The 23,360-nt window shown below is 39.9% G+C and overlaps 2 protein-coding genes across 3 annotated transcripts in view; both read right to left on the reverse strand.

The window, feature by feature from the left end:
- LOC146003746 (pyrokinin-1 receptor-like) overlaps positions 1 to 7,742 on the reverse strand; it is a 57,755-nt gene extending 50,013 nt beyond the window's left edge. For both annotated transcript variants that reach the window (XM_083142149.1, XM_083142148.1), the window contains exons 1-2: positions 7,617 to 7,742; positions 297 to 1,121 (exon numbers count right to left, since the gene is read on the reverse strand). In XM_083142149.1, coding sequence (XP_082998275.1) covers positions 297 to 1,047 — 751 coding nt within the window. In that variant the 5' untranslated portion in view covers positions 1,048 to 1,121; positions 7,617 to 7,742. The remainder of the gene's footprint in view (positions 1 to 296; positions 1,122 to 7,616) is intronic.
- A 1,809-nt stretch (positions 7,743 to 9,551) lies between these two features.
- The window catches only part of LOC146003537 (pyrokinin-1 receptor-like), a 42,067-nt gene continuing 28,258 nt past the window's right edge, over positions 9,552 to 23,360 (reverse strand). The window contains exons 2-4 of the mRNA XM_083141831.1: positions 14,811 to 15,614; positions 11,745 to 11,959; positions 9,552 to 9,980 (exon numbers count right to left, since the gene is read on the reverse strand). Coding sequence (XP_082997957.1) covers positions 9,858 to 9,980; positions 11,745 to 11,959; positions 14,811 to 15,543 — 1,071 coding nt within the window. The 5' untranslated portion in view covers positions 15,544 to 15,614 and the 3' untranslated portion in view covers positions 9,552 to 9,857. The remainder of the gene's footprint in view (positions 9,981 to 11,744; positions 11,960 to 14,810; positions 15,615 to 23,360) is intronic.

Genomic DNA, 23,360 nt, shown 5'->3' on the forward strand with positions numbered 1-23,360 from the left:
ACGTTCCATACATGTTGGAAACACATACTGGTTCGGATGACACTTTAAACTGTGTATGTCCAGTCCCGATTAGCCTTGCTGTGAAGAAACAAAACTCAAAAGAAGCTATGATTAAAGCACACTTTATCCCGGGCATCTCTGGAGGAAGCGAACGAAACCAAGCCCTCTGCGCAAGTAGCAACTCGAGAGGGCTCGATAAATGAACGCGTGAGAGAAGTGAGTGCATGGAGGGGAAAACGCGGCCTTGCTCCAAATATTCCCGAGACAGTATGCAAATAAGTAAACGCGGTACTTACGAAGCACTTTGAAGATTCTCCGTGACGTCAACTGAGCCTCCTGATCCCCTTTGCTAGTCCTCCTCGGGATCCTGAGATTCCGGCCAATCAGAACGCAGAGAACGGTTATGACGACAAAGGGAATAGCGCAGAAGAGAACAGCCGATACTTCGTACGTTGCCTGCACACCTTTTTGGTCATAGTTGCACGACTGGTACACCAGCAGCGGATGTGACACGACGTACGACCAGAAGGTCACGAAGATACCAAAAGGAACAGCAACGACCCATGCCACCATGATGAGGACAACAGTCCTGGAAAACTTCGACGCGGTGTGCCACAACAGAGGGTGGCATACCGCAAGGTACCGCTCAACCGTGAAAGCCGTGATCGTCAGGACCGACGCTATCGAAGATGTTTCTTGTATGAACAGGGCAGCCTTGTAGAACACCTTGGCGACGGGAGAAACGGACGGATTCGCAGCCCACAGGAGGAACATCAACAATGGCAACACTGTACAGAGGAACATCAGATCAGCAACGGCAAGATTAAACCTGTAGTAGTTCATTGTGGTGTGCATCTGCTTGTTCTTCCTGATCACAATGCATGTTATTGTGTTCCCGATCACACCGGTGCTGAATATCAATATGTAGAGTATTGTGATGGGGATGAGGAGGCCTTCGGGGTCGTGGCTGGTGAATGTGTTGTCTGCCGTGCAGTTGACGTTGCTGATGTTGCCGTAGAAGACCAACGCGAATTCGCTGGCGCCCATGTTTGTTTATTCAGCATGCACCTTCCAAGATGTCAGTTGGTGTAGTGGTTAGGATCTTCAAGAGATTTTCCCTCCTGCAACAGAGCAAACATGCTTGTGAGCTATCATGAAAAATATTAGTTGGCCACAGATTAAAAAGAAGGAAAAACGTTAATCAAGTTTATTTTGTGTAGTGAAGGTTGATTGAATTCTTCTTTCAAGTCCACTTTAAGCACAGATAGGGTAATCGGAACTGGACCTACAGTTTAAACTGGGATCCGAAACACTGTGCAATGGGCCTCCGTCGGGTATTGAACTCGGTACCTCTTGATTACAAGGCAACGACGTTATCACTATGCCATCGGGGAGGCCCTTGTGAAGTGAAGGAAGCAGGCCCACATATACAGGGTGGTGCAAAAGTAAGTTGACCGCTGACACATGCCAAGCAGGCAAAGACTGTCTACCTACTCTTGTACAGTGTCTCTCAAAAGTTTTAGGACAACGACATTTTAAACTAGGCAACCCAATTTACACAAACCGTTGGTGGGTTGCGTGCAGAGTTAGGCTCAATTTCAGGGTTGCCACGTGCACAATAGATATTTATAAAATACGGAAAGAAATATAAACAATTATTATTGTATAAAATTATTAAAAATATCACTATTATATCGCAAATGACAAAATTCGTTCTGAAAGAAAAAAATAGGTTTTCTAGTATTTCATCGCTGATGAGTCTACAGTAAGGAAAAGAGGTGAGAGGAAACGAAAGGTTACAAAGGAGAGGAGAAAGAGAAAGCGAAAGGAGAAGAGGAAAAGTAGAGGAGAGGAGAGAAGAAAGATAGGATAGACGAGGAGAGGAGATGTAGTGAGGAGAATGGAAAAAGATTCGAGGAGAGATGAGGAAAAAATAACAAAGAAGAGAAAAGAGGTGGAAAACGAGAGGAGAGGAGGAAACGAGAAGAGGGAAGTGGAGAGTAGAGTAAAGGAGAGAAAAAGAGAAGAACGAAAAAAGAGAGTGCAGTGGAGTCGGAAATCTAAGACAGGAAAGGAGATAAGGGGAGTGGAGAAGAGTGGGATGGAGATAAGATGCGAGAAAAGTAGGGAAGGCGATATGAGATAAAAGCAGAACAGAAAGAGGGGATAAAAGAAGGAGAAGGAACTGGAGAGAAGAGGTAGTTGCAGAAAATATCGTCTGAGCGTCAAGAATTGATGCATTGGTCAAATTATCGACATGAAACATTCAATAACATTTTGAAATGTATCGGAGAATATATTAGATCGGTGCGAAATGCCTTTTGGCTGAGTTCAGAGCAAATTAAAATCTTCCATGTAAGATCTTTGATTTTACCTGCGATTACACCACTAAAAATGAACGTAATTTTCAATATTTATAAGAATTATTCAATTTTTCTCCACTTCTCGGTTCGTTGAAATTGAGAATTTGTAATTCAATATTTCCCCTCCCCCCATCGTTAATTCCAAACTGAATCATTCCGTTCACACGGCGTGGACAATGAACACAATGAGATATGTCTAAAACTTACGAAAATTTTCTGACACCGGAAGGGTTCGAACTTACGACCATCAGATTGACAATCCTGAACGGTAGCCACTACCCTACAAGCTTTCGTTCCTTAAACCAGGTAGAAGAACCGCTACACCACGCCTTTACCTTCGAATGAAACAACATTTTTTTTAAGTATTCTGTCCCTTTAATATTGTAAATGTCGTTTGGTATAAGTGTAGTTGAACTTTTACTTTAATTTTGATTTGCTTTAAATCAAATTTATTTTTAATTTAAAAATAAATAAGAATATTGCTTGTATTTCTGTCATTGACGGAGACAGACAGATATTACAAAATAGTTCAAATAGTGCGAGCCCCATTAAAAAGTCATGATAATTCTATGTTGCGTACTTAGAATTATTCATACAATAAAGAACATGTCTAATTGTGAGTTAACAAAAAACAATAATAAAGAGACATTTTCGCATCACGATTGCAGTTCGAAAAAGTCGGGACAGGGATTGAAAGTAACGCACTGTCCTGACTAAATCGGTGAATCGGACGTCTGGTAGCCTTGCATCAATGATTATAAAACTAAAACCACCCAATATTGCAGCTTGAAGACTTTTACGCAAGAAACAGATTCATTTATGCAAGAGCAAAATTGAAATTTTTACACATTTCAAAAATCGACGATGTTATTTTCGTATTTATTTATTTATAGGTTCACATTTAAATATTTTAGGGTTCGAGGGGGGAGCATGGCCCACATGAAACCGTTATAAAAATACAAATAAAATATATTCACAAGCTTAGATATATTAATACGAAGAAAGAAATTCAGAGTTAAATTTCAAATGCATGTGTATAAAGTAATTCTAGAAGTACAGAGCTATATCTGAGTATTTAACTTATTTTTTGCAGATAACGTTTACAATATTGAGGCGACAGAATATTTAGGAACTGTTGCTCCAAGAAAACAAAGGGCGTAGTGTATTGGTTAGAGTTCTTGAAAGCATTGCGGTCCCACGTTCGTTCCTCCATACTAGATGTTCCTTAAAAAAGAATCCCTTCCATTAAACAAGAGCATGGTAACATTATTTGTAATAGCAGTATGTAGTGGCTACATTGTTCTGCATATGAAATTTATAAAAAAAAAATAAACAAATAAATGAATTGACACACGTTCAACGGGATATTTTTATATATAAGATCGTGAATTATGATACTCTAACGATAATTGTGTACTGCTTCAAAGACATTGACAAATATTAATGAAATAACTATTTATATGTGTGGCAATTCAGGACGTGCTAATTTTACCCCTTTTCCCACTTGAGTTCAATGCAAGGATACCTCCGCAAATATCGAATGAAAAGTTCTCACCATGTGCAATTCTCCATTAAATGTTTTCGCCGAGTCTTACTACTTTCGTTTTCTTTGTTACAAACAATACTTGTTACATGCAGGAGAGTTACATTTATATTTCACATTGGTCAGCTCCTTCTACCTTGCTTAAGGAGCGAAAGCGTGTAGGGTAGTGGCTACCGGTCAGGATTGTCAATGTGATGGTCGTAGGTTCAAACCCTTCCGGTGTCAGAAAATTTTCGTAAGTTTTAGACATATCCCATTGTCTTCATTGTCCACGCCGTGTGAAACGGAATGATTCAGTTTGGAATTAACGATGGAGGGAGGGGAAATATTGAATTACAAATTCTCAATTTCAACGAACCGAGAAGTGGAGAAAAATTGAATAATTCTTATAAATATTAAAAATTACGTTCATTTTTTTAGTGGTATAATCGCAGGTAAAATCAAAGATCTTACATGGAAGATTTTAATTTGCTCTGAACTCAGCCAAAAGGCATTTCGCACCGATCTAATATATTCTCCGATACATTTCAAAATGTTATTGAATGTTTCATGTCGATAATTTGACCAATGCATCCATTCTTGATGCTCAGACGATATTTTCTGCAACTACCTCTTCTCTCCAGTTCCTTCTCCTTCTTTTATCCCCTCTTTCTGTTCTGCTTTTATCTCATATCGCCTTCCCTACTTTTCTCGCATCTTATCTCCATCCCACTCTTCTCCACTCCTCTTATCTCCTTTCCTGTCTTAGATTTCCGACTTCACTGCACTCTCTTTTTTCGTTCTTCTTTTTTTTCTCCTTTACTCTACTCTCCACTTCCTTCTTCTCGTCTCCTCCTCTCCTCTCGTTTTCCTCCTCTTTTCTCTTCTTTGTTATTTTTTCCTCATCTCTCCTCGAAACTTTTTCCATTCTCCTCACTACATCTCCTCTCCTCGTCTATCCTATCTTTCTTCTCTCCTCTACTTTTCCTCTTCTCCTTTCGCTTTCTCTTTCTCCTCTCCTTTGTAACCTTTCGTTTCCTCTCACCTCTTTTCCTTACTGTAGACTCATCAGCGATGAAATACTAGAAAACCTATTTTTTTCTTTCAGAACGAATTTTGTCATTTGCGATATAATAGTGATATTTTTAATAATTTTATACAATAATAATTGTTTATATTTCTTTCGCGTATTTTATAAATATCTATTGTGCACGTGGCAACCCTGAAATTGAGCCTAACTCTGCACGCAACCCACCAACGGTTTGTGTAAATTGGGTTGCCTAGTTTAAAATGTCGTTGTCCTAAAATTTTTGAGAGACACTGTACCACCCTGTATAAGCTGCCTCCTGCACATTGCAATATACCGTGAAGACATTTTGATGGGTTGTGCAAGTAGTGCACTACACAGTTACAATTTCGGCCATTTGTGAAGGTGACGTGAGCTTCACCGCGCTCCGGTGGCCTTTATTCTCTCTCCTACCCAGGTTTGCCTTTAGGTGGAGTCTGGGTGAACTCCTGAGCCGATTCATGAAGGATCATTGAAGGAAAATTTTGCCACGCGGGTTTTGAATCGTGATCTCTCGCGTGGCAATCAGACGCTCTGTCGATTGAACCAAGTTGCTCTCTCATCTGTCTCTCTCTCTCACACCCACACACACATAAACACAACGACATCTCCGATGGTGTATTGGTAACCTCGTCGCCTTGCTAGGGGTATAGAGTTTGATACCCGGTTGAAGTGCACAGTGGTTCGGATCCCAATTTAACTGTAGGCCCAGTCCAGATAGCCTTTCTGTGCATAAAGTGGACAACCTTTACTCTGGCGAGGGGGTCGTCAGAAAGAAACCCCGGTTTCGCCGAGATCTTTGGCGCGAATTTTAAATTCGTACACTCATTTGACAAAAAATGTTATAACTCGTAGACTATTTGCCCAATCTACTTCGGGTAACTTTTGTTTTGCAGCAAAACCATCAGGGCATGCAACCGTGCAGAAATCAAAACGCCAAAGCCAATAAGAGGGGTTAAGTGAGCCGCGGCCCCAACTTTCAATGAAAAAATCATAAAAATGGGGAGTTTGTTTCACATATTCGATAATATAATGCACCCAGAAACATGAAATGACTTTCATTCGGTTGAAAAAGGACCATTCTTGGAAAATAAAGCTAAAGTTTGCCTCCCCTTCTCAAAATAACGGGGGAAGGGGGCGCAAACTCCCCATTTTTATACCCATATGTTTTAGCAAAAGTGACCCGAAGTAGATTGGTCAAATAGTCCACGAGTTATAATATTTTTTGTCAAATAAGTGTACGGGGGGGGGGGGGGGGCGGTGCATCCACATGATGTGCCAAAGCTTCGCTTAACCCACTGAAAGTGTTTCCGACATAACAGAAAAGTATCAAGATAATAACAAAACAGGAATTTTGTAATGAGATGCATAGTCGAAAAATCGACCATAATACGAGCAAAGGTTAAAAATAAACTAAAAAAACACGCGCACGCACACACACACACACACACACATACATCCGTTGGTTGACACAGCACGCTACGACGCTAGAGGTCCCGGGTTCGAATCCCGGCCTGGGCAAGGGTGTTCTTTGTGAGTGCTCCTTCATCGATTTCATCACATAACATAATCACTCATCCTCATCGTCGCGATTAGAACATTGTCACAGTAAAGTGACGCAAAATAACAAATATAACACACACACACACGCGCACTCACATATGTGCACGCACTTGATACAAAATTATTTGAGTTTGAGTTTGAGTTGGTGTTTTAAGTCAACTTTATGCACAGTAAGGCTAATCGGGACTGGACCTACAGTTTAAAGTGGGATCCGAACCACTTGTGCCTGTACCGGGTATCGAACCCGGGACCCCTTGATTACAAGGCAATGAAGCTACCACTGCGCCATGGGGGAGGCCTAAGATACAAAATTGTAATAATTTTTCTACGAATTTCTACTATAAATCACTCCTTTTTTATTTGTTTACCAGGCTCTTTTAGAATTTTTATGAACATAATATCTTAAATCATGTGACAAATGTATTATAATAGTGCCCGAGGCGAAACTGTATTTTTTTATCTGGGGGAGGGGCGGGGGCAGCACCAATCATCACGTTACTTACCAATCAGATTTGTAGTTTTGTAAAAATCAAACTCTTCGCTTTGGTGTGGTTTCTTTGTAATAAGAAACAGTAATTTCCTAAATATTTATTTGGATTTGTAAGGAAAATATTTCGCCAACAAGATGCCAACCCTCGTGGCGGAGTGGTTAGGGCTATTACGCCAGGGCTCCAGGGTTCGAATCCGGGACCTGTGCATGGGTGTTCTCTCTGAGTGTTCCTTCATTAATTTCACCATATCACCACACATCCTCATCGTTTCTTTTGAGTTTTAAGTCCACTTTATGCACAGATAGGCTAATCGGGATTGGACCTACAGTTTAGAGTGAGATTCGAATCGCTGGGTTAGGATTAGCCATAATGTGAAGAAAAGTGACGGTAAATAACAAAAACAGATTTCCTATGAAGAATAGGGGGCATTGCTCCCTGCCCCCGTGTGGTTGCGCCACTGAATAATGCTCTTAAATTATTGCAAGTTGCTGATGTCCGTTGCGAAGAAAGCATGCTAGATTTTAACCTTTCAAATATGCTAAAATATGAAGCTTGTGTGTAAAACCTATATGTACCAAACGGTAGATAGGTGTTCGTGTATCTATATTTACCTTAGTTCCGTGTTCGAGTCTTGCACACTAGTTGTAAGGCTAAACCATCTTTATCCACATGGCACCGTGCTCCTAGAATGGAAGTAAACGCTGCACATAACAGTAAAACTTACTCGACGAACTGTGTCATACTAGAACGCACACGTATGCTATCATTCGCCAAAAGCGATAAAACATTTCCTTTTCCTAATGGGAGACAAAACATCCTCTGGGTTGGCACAGGAAAACAGGGGAAGACCAGGCGGAAAATCCTGTCAATATGTTCTTCCCGTGTTCTGGCCGTTGTGTAACATGTGCTGACAAGTAGCACACGTTGAATCAATAAAGTGGAGCAGAATTGTGTTAATTGGGACCTCGGACCGATATGCCTTATTTACTTTCCTCATAACTTTGTCCGATCACCGCCACCATCGAAGGGTGGACGAACTATTATCAGGGTCCCACTCACCGCACAAGACTCAAGCAACCTTTTCCTCTTCGTCTTCTGACGTAAGAGAGGAATGCCTTCGTTGTTGGGTATGGCTCATTGCACGTAAGTCAAACACCTTCTTGGTCAAGCGCCGTCATCTTCTGACGCAAGCGCGGGATGCTCTCGTGGTTAGGTTTAAGTCTCTTAGCATAATTACACTGAAATTTTTCAAGCCTTGATCAAGAAAGATGCTAAGATACTTACACAAGCCTAACCTAACAACGAACGGATTTTCGAAGATAGCAAAGGCGGTGCTTCAGCAAAAGGATTGTTTGAGTCTTGTGCAATAAATGACATCCTATTTTCAGATTGTCACAGCGGCGATGTCGTTGGCTTTTCTTCCTTCTTTTTTCTCACTGATGGCACGGTGGTAACGTCGTCGCCTGGTGATCAAGGAATGCCGGGTTTGATATCCGTTGCAGGCACATAGTGGTTCAGATTCCACTTGAAACTGTCGTCTTGATTAGCCTATTTGTGCATAAAGTGGACTTCGGAACTTCTTTCTTCCGCTTTTTTCCTTCTGTCGCTCTCTGTATCTCCCTCTCTCTCTCTTTATATATCTGTTTTCTTCCCTGTTTCTATCTTCTATTCTCAATTCCCTTTTCTCTGTCTCGCGTTCAGTTTCTCTTACATTTTCTTTATCATTCATTTCCTCATTTTCTCTCTTTATGTGTTTTCTGCATATCTTTCCCTTTGATTTCTTTTCTCTTTCTATTCCATATTCTCATTTCTCTCTCTTTCTGTTCCTGCTCTCTCTCATTCCTATTGTTTTCATTTTTTCTTTTCTCATTTTCTTCTCATTCATTCTTTCCTTTCTGCCTCTCGTCAATATCTTTCACATTTCTTCATCATTCATTTATTCCTTTTTTCTCTCTCTTTATTTGTTTTCTGTATCCCTCTCTCTCTATCTTTTCCATTCTCTTTGTTTTCCTTTACCCTATTTGCTGTCGTTCATCTTTTCGTGATTTTCTCTTTGTCTGTTACATTCTCTTTTCCCTACACTTTTCTCTATCCCTCATTCTTCTAAATTTCCTTCACGTATCCTTTGTTCTCTCTGTTCTCTCTCACTGTCTTCCTCCTATCTCTCTCTTCTCTGATTATCGCAGCACACTACGATGTCAAAGGTCCCGTGTTCTAGTCTCTGCCTAGGCATGGTTGTTCTTTGCGAGTGTTCCTTCATCAATTTCATCATATCATCATCAGTCATCATATCGTGATCAGCCAAAGTGGCAGAAAATCGAAGTAAAATAAACCATTTCAATCAATCTTTCTTCTGACCTTCAAGTGTTGAAGAAGCAATGATGTAAAACTTGTAGCGTACATAAACTAGAAAATATTCAGAGAGCGTATGTTCTAGTAGAATAGGGAGAGGGGTGAATTCTAATAGAACGCATAGAGTGACAAGTATTGGGTGGGCACATTACTCACACAGTCGATTCCAAGCGTATCCTGTATTCAAATGCATCTTAAGTTTCAACAGCTTTTTGCATATTTTCGTAAGTACTTTTATTTTTTATGCAATTACAAATGCAGGAAGTTTTTCCGGTGCACTTGAAACCTTCAATAAAAAACAATTACAACAGCTCTGAAACGGTAGTTGTAAGAATCGTTACATATTCTCAGGAATATTGTTTTTACTGTATTCTTCTGTTTTCAAAATATAGTTTACAGCTGTTTTCTTTGCACTACACCTTCACACAGAAAAAACTTTAAACCAGTAACAGAGAAGGTTTTGTACCAACATTTCCGAGTTCATTTCTCTCGCACGAATCCTAGTAATGGCTTGTTCCCGAGAGCACTGATTTAGGATGCAGCGAGTTAAGACCCAGTTCTTTGGACATAGTTCTGTCATTAAGACCTTCGGTTCTACGATACAAACAGTTGAACAAAATTTCCTGCAATGAAAAGAAAAACTAGTATAAGTTTATTAAATACATTCATTGATTTACCAAGAACGTCAGCAATAAATTTTGTCTTGCTTCTGTATTTGTCAGTATTACTTTCTAGGAAAATACTACAAGATATGTTCAATATATTAACTCTCATTGCTTGCAACATGACAATGCCCATCCACATAACGCTGCTGCGTCTGTATTTCACATTCTTCTCACGCTCCGGTCTCCTGATCTTTAAGGAGGCTCTTTCTTGGACATTATTTACATTTGATGAATACCATATCTGTGCAGAAACCCAAGAATTTTGTTTTCGAAGACCACCGACCTACTAGTGGCACATTGGAAAAAGTGCTACTATAGACAAGGGGACTCCATTGAAAATAACATACGTTCAAATGCTGCTTATATATTGAACATGTTTCGTATTTGATTCCTTGCCTTATTTGTAATGACAAATTACATAATAAATGGACTAAAACATTACTAACAAACAAATATCTTTAATACTACTACTCTTACACATGCAAATCTCATTTCGAGTAATAGTTATAACACTTCATATCGAAGAAAACTTGTTGAATAGTTATTTCATAAATTAGTTTAAAAACAATTTAATATGAGCATATCATATTTTTATCGTCGTGTAATTATAAGCTTTGTATGAAGACCTTAACAGTTATTTTCACAAAAATACTATCTTTATTGATATCGTTACTACCTGAGCCTAGGTTTGCTTGTAAGTGTTCTATATTAGAAATACATCTTGGTGATTTTTGTATTTTTACACTACAAAATAATCAATTTCGTAACATAATAGAATACAAGGTGTCCCATAAGTCTGGAACCATAGGAGAAGAACAAAACAAGTTAATGTTAGGAATTTATTATTGTACATCACAGTTAAAGAATGTGTTCAAAGTCTCCCACCAGCAAAATAACTTGGATTCGCTCTTTAGTCAGTGACATGGATTACCTGTACCAGAAGGAAGGGTAATATGAAAAATACCTATCGTTCCAGACTTATGAGACATCCGGCATATTTGTAGTTATTGTCAACTTTAGAAATGAACTCCAGAAAATAATGTGGATGAAACCAGGAAGACTTTAAGTAGAAGAAGGAGAATGAATGTGAGAAGATGAAACGGAATGAATTGAAATACCTCGGAGATTTGAAAATAGCGTGGGGGTGAAAACAGAAAAGGAAACCTGAGGATTGCACAATAAGAAATTGTGAGAAACAACATGCAAAATGAGGAAAGGGAAAAAAATCATAGAAAGGAGTGAGCTGGAATGCTTGAAGAATGAAATGAAATATAAAATAACGAGAGAGAGGAAAGAAAAGGAGGGAAAAGGACAATATTGAAAGAGAAGGGCAATAAAGGAAACGAACCAGTACATGTGGAAGAGGAAGGAATGGAAAAGCAACAAGGAAGAAAATATAGCATTGGAAGAGAAGTGAGAAAGGATGTGGCAAAGTATTACCACGAAGTGATTGAGGAAGTTTATGGAATGAAAAGAACCATGTAGTGAGGAATAGTGTAAGGAAGGAGCTGAGAGACCATAGGGCTAATGAACAGTTGCCAGTAAGGACGGGATAGGTAAAGGGGTAGAAGATGAGGATTGAAAAGTGGATCCCGTTACTTAAGTTGTAAGTTAAGGAAAATCACAGTGGGACTTTGGAAGATAAATAAAGAATCCATCACACATAATTAGAAATGTATGCTCAAGGAGACTTTGAATGGATACTATAAAAAATGGAAATACCTTAAAGCCTTCCCGAAAGCTTCTTGACATGACATTGTAAATAATGGGATTGATGGCTGTTGAAAGCATGTGGAGCACCCTGGTGGCGTATTTTAAAAGGTAGTAGGTTCTCGCCAGGGAATCCGGTGGATATTCCTCATAGCTCATAAGGAGGCCAATCACACGTCGAATGTGGAAAGGCATCCAGCAAATAAAGAATACAACGACGACAACAACTGGAAGAGAAAAATCATTTTGGATTATCAGTTGAGCATTTCTTAGTACAGCTTGCAACATGATTGTTCAATTGAAACAAATAAGACCTTTGATTTGCAGTAATTGCTGTGAGTGATGTCATGTAGGATCAAAATCTCATCTATTCAGTTGTGAGGGTCATGTTAATGCATGGGCGTTCGTGTTATGTCACCGGAAGTGGTTAACTCTGTCCAGCCAGATTAGAGCAGTGACGAGGAGGTTGTTGATATGCCGTGAGTCACGCATTTCCAGATGTTCTCTCAAGATAAATGTCATATATTTGCTGTCAGGAGAACAACACCAGTGTAAATAGTTGCTGTATATCCTCCAACCACAGTTAAGTAACAGACAATTGCATCGTCCCATTTGCAATATCGGATTGTAACAAACACAGAAACGACTCTTTTAGCCACTTCAGTAGTCGAGCATGTGGGATGATGGACTCACAATATCGCTTTTGAAGGATCCGGGTTTGAGTCCTATACTATGTCCCAGGATATCTCTACAGCAAAGCCGCGCATAGGTGCAGGGAAGGGGAGGAAATCGAGTGGACAGAGAGAAACAGTACACGCTGCTGTAAATGCTGGTAACTGCAGTCGTTTTCCTCCCCTCCACGCAATCCCATTCTCTCGCACGCGTTCATTGGTGGAGACTTGTTTTCGTTCGCTTGCTTCAGATATAGCCGGGAGAGAGTATATTTTAGCTTTTATCCCTCAGGGTTGCATCAACATTTTCATGCAATAGTCACTTATCCGCATCGTCGCGATTAGCGTATAGAGGGAAAAAGCGACATAATATTAAACTTACGAATTGACAAATTTTCACACAAAAAGCAAAAAACATATTTCTGTACATGTCAACGTATAACCTGCTCTAGGACTCGCCTAATAGGCGTAACTTGACAGAGGCAAGGGAGGGGGTTTGTCTCCCCAGAGTTTTCAGGTTTATTAAAATTTACGGATAAAACGTTAAGGATACTTTTGTTAACTTCCTGGGACCTGAGGAACAAAGTAATAAACAGTAATATTTGTGATTTCGAAAATGTAATAGTTATTTAGCAAATGATCTTGGACGCTATTTTCATGAGATGGAAAACTTTTCTTGTTTTACCCTTTCCCTCAAAGTTAAGGCCTGAGTTAGATTCTGCCCCCTGAAAATTAGGCCCCAAATTACGCCCATCACTTACCGAGCCTATTAACAATGGGCAGTGTGAAGAGCGCGGTATTGATCACACCATCATCCATATGATCACAATGAAAAGTACGAAAAGCTACATGTCTACAACACCATGTATTTTCATGACACGATTACTTTATGTTTCATAATTCTGATTATTCTTACTGTGCATTGCTATGGCTCTCGTGGTGTAAAATATACAGGGTTATCCAAAAGTCAGGTTCCATAGAACAACTCCGTTATTAGTGCACATAGTGAAAAATTGATAGAGGAGAAAGTTGTTGGAAATATGTGGTTCTCAATCTAAAGTGCTTGAATTTCCACCGTGGCATGCACCGTTGAGGCCGTACACACTGGTATGGGCCACAATGGTGGGCAAGAATGCCATGTTGGCACGTTCTTTGTCCAGAATACGGCACGTCATCGCAAATAACGATAATTACAGGCAAAGAAAAAACAGCTCTTGGCCTTGTAACACTGAGAAAACTTGACCAACTCGCACACACCCTGCCTATATTACCTGAACTGTACCATGCTGTACACTTTTCTTCAAAATCTTCCCCCAGACTATATTCTCGGAATGAAAAAAATAACACTTCACAGAAATTTTAGAGTATTACTTGGGGTAAGGTTCTGAAATAAAGCTTTAAAAATATAGTGTATAGTTTACAGGTGAGAGTGGGAACAAATTTAGAGATCTATAATTCAAAATTTGTGTACCAGCGAATTTGGAGCATTTGGAGCAATTAAAAACTATAAAGAATTTCCAGATTGATTCATTTTTTTAATTTACATTGCGTAAGACCACTTTTCGTGGAATGTCCATCACACACACACACACACACACACACATATGCATATCACATGTTTCCCTTCTCATATAACAAATTTGTTAATTTTGTCTCCCGTCCCCTAAGTCACATGAAGTCTGTACTGTTTCTGTGAAGTTTGAGAGTACTTATATTTAAAGCAAGTTTTGTTGTTGTACTTACTTTACTGTAGTTCTGCTCACGCCATATTGCTTTCATAAATTTATATTTTCTTTTCATGCTTTCCCTCCTCAAATTATATGAAGTCGTCATCGCTTATGCATCCTCATAAAGTGTGCTTCTAAAATAAAGAGCCGCAACAGAATTCCGCACACTTTAGATCCTGGATTGTGCACAAATCTCACTGACCTGTTTTGCGCACAGATTTTGATCCAACGTTGCCACTTTGATAGCTTTAAAGTCTGTGCGCAAAACTGTTTTTTTTTCTTTAGACAAGAAGAGAGAGAGAAATTAGAAATAAAATAGTAAATCTCTTAAGGATTAAATAAAATATATGATTTGACCAGTAAATGTAGCAAGTCAAGATAGGTTAGGTTAGGTTAGGTTAGGTTAGGCAAAACACAGCAAAAACACGTGTATGTCCACACACACAAGCAAACACAACAAAAGTGAGAACGGCTTGAGAACATTTTACATCTGACAACATTGCCTCATTTTTTTGTGCGCAATCCTGTACATTGTGACAGCTTGTCAACGGCTTATCAGATACCACTGATAAAACCGGAAAAGTGTGCGCAATTCGGCTGTAGCCAAATAAAGTACTGAATTTAAAATAAGGAGTGGTTAACGTGCACCATGGAAAAAGCAAAAGGAGAAGAAAACTCACCCAGCATCTTAAGGATTTGCGCCGTGGACTCATGCTTATCCTTAGTTATACTCTCCCGCTTCACACGCCGCAACTTCAGCGCCATGAGAGTGTACAGCACCGTTATTGCAACCATGGGCACACCGAAGATGACACCTGCGGGCACTTGGTATATATACTTCACACCTTTCCCCTTTGGGCCACAGGAGCAGTAGATGGCCGCTGGATTGGAAGCCGTGCGCGACCAAACAGTAGCGGCAACCCCGTACGATACCGACACGCCCCATATGACACCAATGGCTATCAGAACCCTGGAGAATCTCTGTCCGGTGTGCCACGTGACGGGGTGGCAAATTGCGAGGTACCTCTCCACAGTGAAGGTCGTGATCGTGAGGATCGAGGCACAAGAGGCAGACTTAACCAGGAACACAGCCAGCTTCTCCTCAGGGCTGTTCATCTCGACGAAGAAGAGCAAGCAGATATTAAGTGGGTAGCGCGATAGCAAGAGGAACAAGTCTGAAATTGCCAAGTTGAACAGGTAGTAGTTTGTTGCCGTGTGCATGTTCTCCTTCTTCAGTATGACGATGCAGCAGACGACGTTCCCCATGAGTCCAAGGATGAATATTAGCGAGTACAGAAATGCTATGGGGATCACTACCGGGTTCGGATCCCGCTCAAGGAACTCGCTCCCCGTGGTGCAGTTGAACTGCGTCTTGTCGTCGAAGAAGAGGAAGTTGAATTCGCTGGTGTTCATGTTGGTTCAAGGTGTCTCGGGGTCAGTGGTGCAACTGTAGCATTCTTGGTGTCCGAAACCAACTGGTGGATCTGTCAAGAAAAAAGCGAATTACTTTAACCGTGTCGGCAACATGATTATATCCTGAAAGTTCGACCAAAACCAAGGTTCTTGGCCTCTAAAAGGAACTGAGAGACGTGTAAAGATGAAATTACGGGGTTCCTGCTCCCAAAAAGGGTCTGGTGCGGGGCAAATCCAGCCACTAGAACTAATTGCTAAAAGCTCTAAACAAGGCTCTCCTAACCTAAACACGCATGAATTACAGTAAAACCTAGTTAATCCTGACAAAAAAGCAGAATTCGAGGTTTTAAATGTGGCTAGAAGTCAACAAGAGAACTTTCCAAAGAAAAGGCAGTCAACCACTGATGAAATTCTGTTTTCCGCAGACTTTGTACTGTACTGTATAGTGCATTTAGGCCTATGCCCTTTAACTACAACATAATAAACGTGTTTTGTTGCTATAAACGGAGTTTTAATGCACTTTCTACTGTTCTTTTAGGTTATTTCAGTTAATCCGGACTTTCGATAAACCGGTCAACTTACCCCCCTAGTCCGGATTAACGAGGTTTTACTGTATTAGAAATAAGCAGAATTGCATGTTTATAGCTGTTAGGAATTAGTTTCAGTGACTGTTAGCAGCTGGATGTGCCTCGCACCAGACACCTCCTAAAAATAGGTACTTGCTAGGCTAAGATGTCTGATTATAGCATATGCCGAAAACTATCTGGCCTAGCTAATACCCATTTTTGTGGAGGACAAAAGTTCAACGTGAGCATATCTCCCTGCTTAGATCTTGACAGCTCAACCAGTTGTTTTCTGTCGCCAAGAAACTTGGATTTGGAAAGCAACTGGTGGAACTAACTGCCAGGATATTTTTTTCAACTTTACTTATATGAAGTTACTTGAAAAAAATTAACCGTGCTATTTGTTGTAAAAATAACCAAAGACTTTAAAATAAAACCCAGGTAGAGTCGAATTACTTTCGGAACATTTCCAGCGAACTGCGCGAACCTGTCTAGCGAGCCTAGCGGGCGTGTAGAACCTAAGCAACGGGCTTAGCAATAGGTTCTGGGGTGAGATGACGTCAGCGGCTCGCTTGGTTAATTGGCTGCTTCGAGAGTTGCGACTCGTTCCCATGCTTCAAATGCATAAGAGCCAAAGATGTTACGGAAATAATTTTCCTCTATGTTTGCTTTGTTTCATTTGTTTTTGCCTCACTTTGTAGAATTGCTATTAAGTTAACATAAAACACTTATGAAGTACATTCGTCCATGCTGGGAGATGATAACAATGTCTTAACTAATGTTTTTATGATTTTTGAGAAGCACGGGCTCCTTTACACTCTCTCCGAGATACGTTTTTAATGTCTCCTTACCAGTGTTCGGATAGTTACGAGTTACAGTAACAGTTACTCATTTAAAGAAGTAACTCAGTTACAGTTATTTCTACAGTTACTTTTCACTGGAAATTTTCTTGCAACCAAATTACACACATCGATTAATAATTGTAATAAGAAAGAAAGAAAACTATAGTGCTGCTTACACAAGGGAGGCAATTATGAGGCCACAGATGAACAAACTACAGAAACTAGACACACTTAACAGCACACAACTGACAGCAATAGGAAAGAATCCTCCTCCTAATGTCATCTTCCTGCTTCTTGGAAATCCACCCCTCTTCCGAGGTACGCATATCGCTTCAGAATTGAGGACTACCAAACGAAAGACGAAACATTGGATAAACCTGTCACTCTGAGATGCCTGGAACCCAGAACCCACCGACTGGCCACGGACAGGAGACACATTTAGTTCAACAACTTTCTCTTTTCCTCTTCTATTGTTTGCAGGAATCAATGTAACAAAAGATGGGCATTTGTATCGCAGCAGAAACTAGTAGTTTATCGATAGTTCTGGTTCACTTTGAGTCCTAAATCACCAATAATTTACGACACTTACATAGCAACTTAAGTGTCGTGAAGAACTCGAAATGTAACTGTAAAAGAAATTGTTGAAAAAAGTAACTCTGTTACAGTTACAGCTATACTTGGTTTTAAATGTAACTAGTTACATTTCATAATAAAAGTAACTGTTACTTGTAACTAGTTACTTCCAAACACTGATACTTACCTTTACACTGTATTGTACGTCCAGCGCAGGCCCATTTACAACCTTGCGCTTTTAAGTTTTCTCGAGATTCTTAACTTTCAGGTAGGGATTTTTCTCTCGTCCGCTGTAAAAGGTGTAAAATGGCCATATGTGCCGAAGCACACATTTTTTTTTAAAACTCATTCATGCTTATGTGTATCTTTCTTTCTTGTTGTTTATCCCCTTCCCTTATTCTGTCTGCTTACATTCAGCCCCTCTACATGTACTTTTCTCTACTTCGTTCCAATCTATTTCCATGTTCCCTTTCATGTTTTATTTCAGCATTCTCTCATATATCTCTTACTCTCGTCTAATCTTCCTTTACTATTTTCCCGGCAATTCTTCAGCTCCATCTTCTCTCAAAATCTAAATTTTATTTAATTAAACATGTGATCCGCGTCAAATAATTCCCACGATTTTCATGTCTACTCACTAAAATTAAAATAAAGAATAGCTAAGTTAATGGAATGCAACTCATGTGAGAATTTCCAGTAAAGCCCTCTTTTTAAATCTTATATATTTATTCACTGAATTCGTAAAGTGAGAGATGGGTGGCCAGAGTAACATTTAAATGCAAGACTGACCTTACTCCTTCTGCCTTAGAGCTGTCCATATTTAAAAGAGCTACTTATTTCTAAGAAGATTGCAATGAAATAATCATTTTTATCACACAATAAAGAGGCAATCATATACAAATAATAGTATTGTGTCGCAGTGCCATCTATTATTCATTGCCAATGGTAAATGGGTCTCCCCGATGGCGCAGTGGTAGCGTCTTCGCCTTGCAATCAAGGGGTCCCGGTTCGATACCCGATGGAGGCACATAGTGGTTCGGATCCCACTTTAAACCGTAGGTCCAGTCCCGATTATCCTTACTGTGTATAAAGTGGAATTAAAACACCAAATCAATCCAATCCAATTGGTAACTGTGATCGTGCTTCGTTCTTAGATAACTTTGGTGATTGCTGTTATATCTGAAGGATAATCTCTTTCCAACTTACGTTTAAGTAATCTACTCGCTGTCACTTCAACTACCAGTTCGTGCAGGGTGAGTTGAACTTAATTTTCATTTTAAGTCTTAACATTTTAAGGCAATTTAATAGACTAGTCTTATGTTCGATTTCTATTACCCTATTCTATCAATAGTTTTATTGACGGCCATTTCTCGCATAATTAGTTGAAAACCTCTTATGATAGATCAGTATTACAGGAAAAATATGTTGACCACGTGACCCAATGATTCATTAATAAATTTAGCTACTACGTAGAGTGCATCACACATATCTTTGCCGTTGCGCACAAACCAATTTTCGTTTCGTCTCCCTCTCTCTTAGCATCACGTGTTCTACGCTGTTCGCCAACCTTTGCCATTGTTGCCATATTGTCATTCCATTCCTGGACACACTCGCGCGAACATCATTGAAAACAATTGAATAGCGCTCCAGCTCGCGGTTCACACCGTTCGGCAGGGACGGTAATGTGGCAATGTAGCATGACGAAGTGGTTGATTCTTTTATGCAGTGCATGTTCATTGGCTAGCTAGTAACCAGTGTTGCCAACTGTAATAATGAAGCACTATTTCTGTCACTAAAGGAGAAAGGCAGTTAAAGTGACGGTGAGTTTCGTTGGATTCGAAGCACCATATTTTTTATTTCATACTAAGTATTTGACCGGTTTGACGTTGTGTGCGTTAATTGCGTGTGTGTGTGTGAAAGTGTGTGCTTGTTAATGAACGTTAAATTCCATAATGCCTCCAGTTCTGTCAAAGTTGAAATCAAAAACCTTGCATAGCCAAGCTCGGAAAATTCACAAATTGTTCATATTTCATAATTTTGGAATTGTTCAAAAGAAATAAATTATGTGGCTCCATGAGCATTTCAACTCTTGGCTTCGGCACGTGTTCTTGTAGAAATTGCATAGAGGAGGCTGTCATTTTTGCTGCTTAATGCGATGCATATTGTTTTCTGTCTTAAAATTGCCATGCTTTGATGGGTGACAAGTTCATAGCAAAAAAAAAAAAAAAAAAAGACGCGCAGCTTATCGTCTAGTGGCAGTATATGTACTTGTTATTGTTGTCGAAGCCGGCATCCTTTGTAAATGTACAACAAAGGCAACCGGCTGTCGCCGATCACAGAGAGGCAGTAATACTGCTTGAGGAGGAGTGTTGTGGTCCAATTGTCGAGGTTTAACACGTTCGCATGTTATTAGTTCCAGGGGTGCCGACTTGTCAAAATTATTAGGGGGGGGCTCTGATCACTGAAATAAATGAATGAATGACTCACTCCCTCCCTTTTTTTAAAATAAAAATATTTTTAAGCAGCTATTATATTCGTCATGCAAATGAAATGTAACATGAAAAACGTGTGTCTGCTCATTTGTTTTTTAGATAACAATTAACATTTTTATTTAAAAGTAGGGTATGTATTTACGTTAAGAGGCCAACATAACAGTTTTATGCCGGCCTCGGTAACCGAGCATGTTGGGTGGTCGGCTCAACTCGCTTTGATCTGGAGGCAGGGAGTCGTAACGTAACGAAATGGAACGGTATTTTCAATTACGGTTTCCGTTACGTTACAACCAGAAACAGAATAACTTTTTTCGTGAACAGAAACGTTACCTCAGGTATATGAACATTACGTTACAGGTGTGCATAACGGTACCGAACCATAACTGATCTTTAAAGAAGTAGGTCTTCACGTGACACTTTAACGTTACATCCATTGCCGGCAACCAGTAACGTTACAGGGTAAGAAAGAGGTTCGTCACGTATTGACTAGTAACTTTAGTGTGTGTGGAAAGTGATAGTAACGTTACAATTAACCAGTAACTTAATTGAGGTCACTACTGAAAAAACGTTACACTCCTTTTTTCAAAGCAACAACGTTATTTATAGCTGGTATCATACAGACGTTCCGATGTGCAATACCGTGTCCGATGCCGTGTTCCGGAGAGAATAACATAGGTCTCTCGTATAATTGTGCTCGTTACTTTTGTAACGTTACAGTTCTTTTCCTCCACAAAAGTCTGTTTCGAAAAAGTGATACACATATCCGTTACGAATAGCAAATACCGTTATCGAAGGCGTTTTCGAAGAAGTCTCATAATTGTTTGATTTTGATATGCTTTATTTGACTTCGCTTTTTTTTTGCCACTTTTGGCTAATTCTCGAAGATGGAGATTGGTGATAACAATATGAAATTGATGAATGCACACTCACAAACATCCACGCCCAGGCCGGGATTCGGACCCGGGACCCGTAGCGTTCTCATAATTGTGATCGGCAGCATAGTAACATTACAATATTTTGACACCTTGAAAGTCATTAAGTTATAATACGTATTTTCGTTTTGGATGTCAGTGAAAACATTAAATTGTAAAACAAAACGTTTCATTCGGCGTGACAGAATTCTGGTGATCGGAATTTACTGACTAACTATGTATTTATCACAAATATATTTCTTTTCTGCATACTTAATCACTTTACGTGAATTTGTTCTAATTTGAATATCTATGCAAGATGAATTTTAACATGTGCGTTCACTTTATACAATAGGAAAACAAACGTTTGTTGAAGGAAAACGTTTCTATCTATCTATCTATCTCTCGCTCTCGGTTTACATGTGTTACATCAATTAAAAAAAAAATACATTATGTTTTTCGATGAGAATGATTCGTTCTTAGATTAAAATGCTGAAGGACGAAACATAAAGGACCAACCATGGTCGAGCCAAAAAGTCATCCGTGCCACGCGTTCGTCCACATAAGCGAGAGGCAAGCTTTTTCCTATCGGAAGACGAAAAATAATTGCTTGCTGCGCGACCTTGAGAAGGCGAACCGAACTGATAGCAGCAGCACCACGCAAATCGGAAAATCTGAAACTTTGTACACGTGACCTTCGATCACGAAGCATCCGAGTAGACAACGCCCTTAGGCGATATGAAAGGCACTTTTAGCCAGTGGCGGCCGGCGGGTACTGTCAACGTGATCAAGAAATCGAAGAAAAAAAACCTCCGCAATGCCTTGGCCCCCCTCCTTGAGGTTGCCCCACTGGCCAAGATGTATATCCTTGTTTGGTAACGTGGAAAACAGTGTGTTTAAGTAATAACACACTAATACGATTCATCTTCACTCACTAACCTATCTTTAAACACTACAGGACACTTCACTAAAAACACAATTACAAGAGGAAGGGAAAGCAAATCTTCTCACCTTCTCCTCCCCCATGCACACGTATTCCAACTGGACGTTGAAAATATTCTACATTTGATGTAAAAAGAAATTGTCGAAATGCCAAAGGAATTTTTACTTTTATATTTTTAAAAAGTCTGGATGGCCCTCTAGGCGCATCTATCTATTATCAAAATGTTCATTTAACTTCGGAAAAATACTAGGTTCGTTTCTCCAAATGTTGGCAGAAAAGTAGATAGTACCTTTTTCACGAATTACTTCCCCAACGGGTCGTACAAATCCGTCGTATTTAGCGACTTATCTCTGAAGATGGCAACGGTGTCAACACTGAGAAAGTTCCCTCGCTGTGCTAAACGGGCACGGCTGGTGTCTTATGGGCTAACCCCATTGGCTAACACCACCCCCTGCCACCTTCTTCCCGGCTTATGGTGCAAAGGTTACTCGCTGAGACTTCACCAACCCTCTGCACGCGTTTCAACTTGGTTAGGCCAGCTCTTGGGTGGCGCCGACCGCTGCCTCGCCGAGGATACGAAACAGCTGGCGATGCAGTGAGGAGGTTGGGGCGGTTCATATCTAGTCTGTGGTTGGGGCGGTCGTCACGTCAGCTTGACCGATTGAAAGATTCGAATCTCATTGTCTGTAAACTATCAATGTATTAATTTAACAATACTTGGGCTAGGGGCTAGGTATGCATTTCTTCTGAGGGTAGTGCCATGGCACGGCGGCTCTCCCCCTTGAGCCGCCGCTGCTTTTAGCAAGTAGAAAATACGTATAAAGGATGGAATTTGTGTACGAAACAAATGAAACCGCGTTTGCGCAACTGGTCTGTAGCTAGACAGGGCCTTTAGACTCTGAAGTAGGCAACAATTGTATGGAGAGTGATTCTCAAAACTAAGCGAATAAAAGGACAGTACACGTATTTTACAAGGGCCCTCATCTGCTTACAATTTTGAAAATTACTTTCAGTAATTCGTGCCTTTTTGGACAGGAGATGAATTAAACTTTTTGGTGTAGAAACAGACAGAGCGCCTACCACGTTTGAAAGAAGAGCATAGGCAGACATTAAAGTAATTTTCAAGAATGTAAGAACGACAGTCGACATGGACATTGAGCAACGTGTGACTGAGAAATACAATCGGAACAAAGGACAAGATTCTTCAAGAAACAGTAATTTTATAAAACTTCCTATCATTAACTAAGTTCATCCTTTTATCCTCTTTTGTTTCTTCTACTTTTGTATTGTTCTTGTATCGCTTTTCTGCCACTTGTAGATAATCGCGACTATGAACATTAATGATGATCATATTAAATCTATGAAGGGATGGTTACCAAAGAAAACGCTCATGCCCAGGTGTCTACTCGAACTTGAAATGTTTGGTAGAGAGTTTATGAGTGGATCACTCAACGACTTCGGCTTCGAGGATACTGTTTCAGTTGCAACATGCA

This window comes from Lepisma saccharinum, chromosome 20 (genome assembly GCF_977018435.1).
Source record: "Lepisma saccharinum chromosome 20, izLepSacc3.1, whole genome shotgun sequence".
NCBI classification, from domain to species: Eukaryota; Metazoa; Arthropoda; class Insecta; order Zygentoma; family Lepismatidae; genus Lepisma; species Lepisma saccharinum.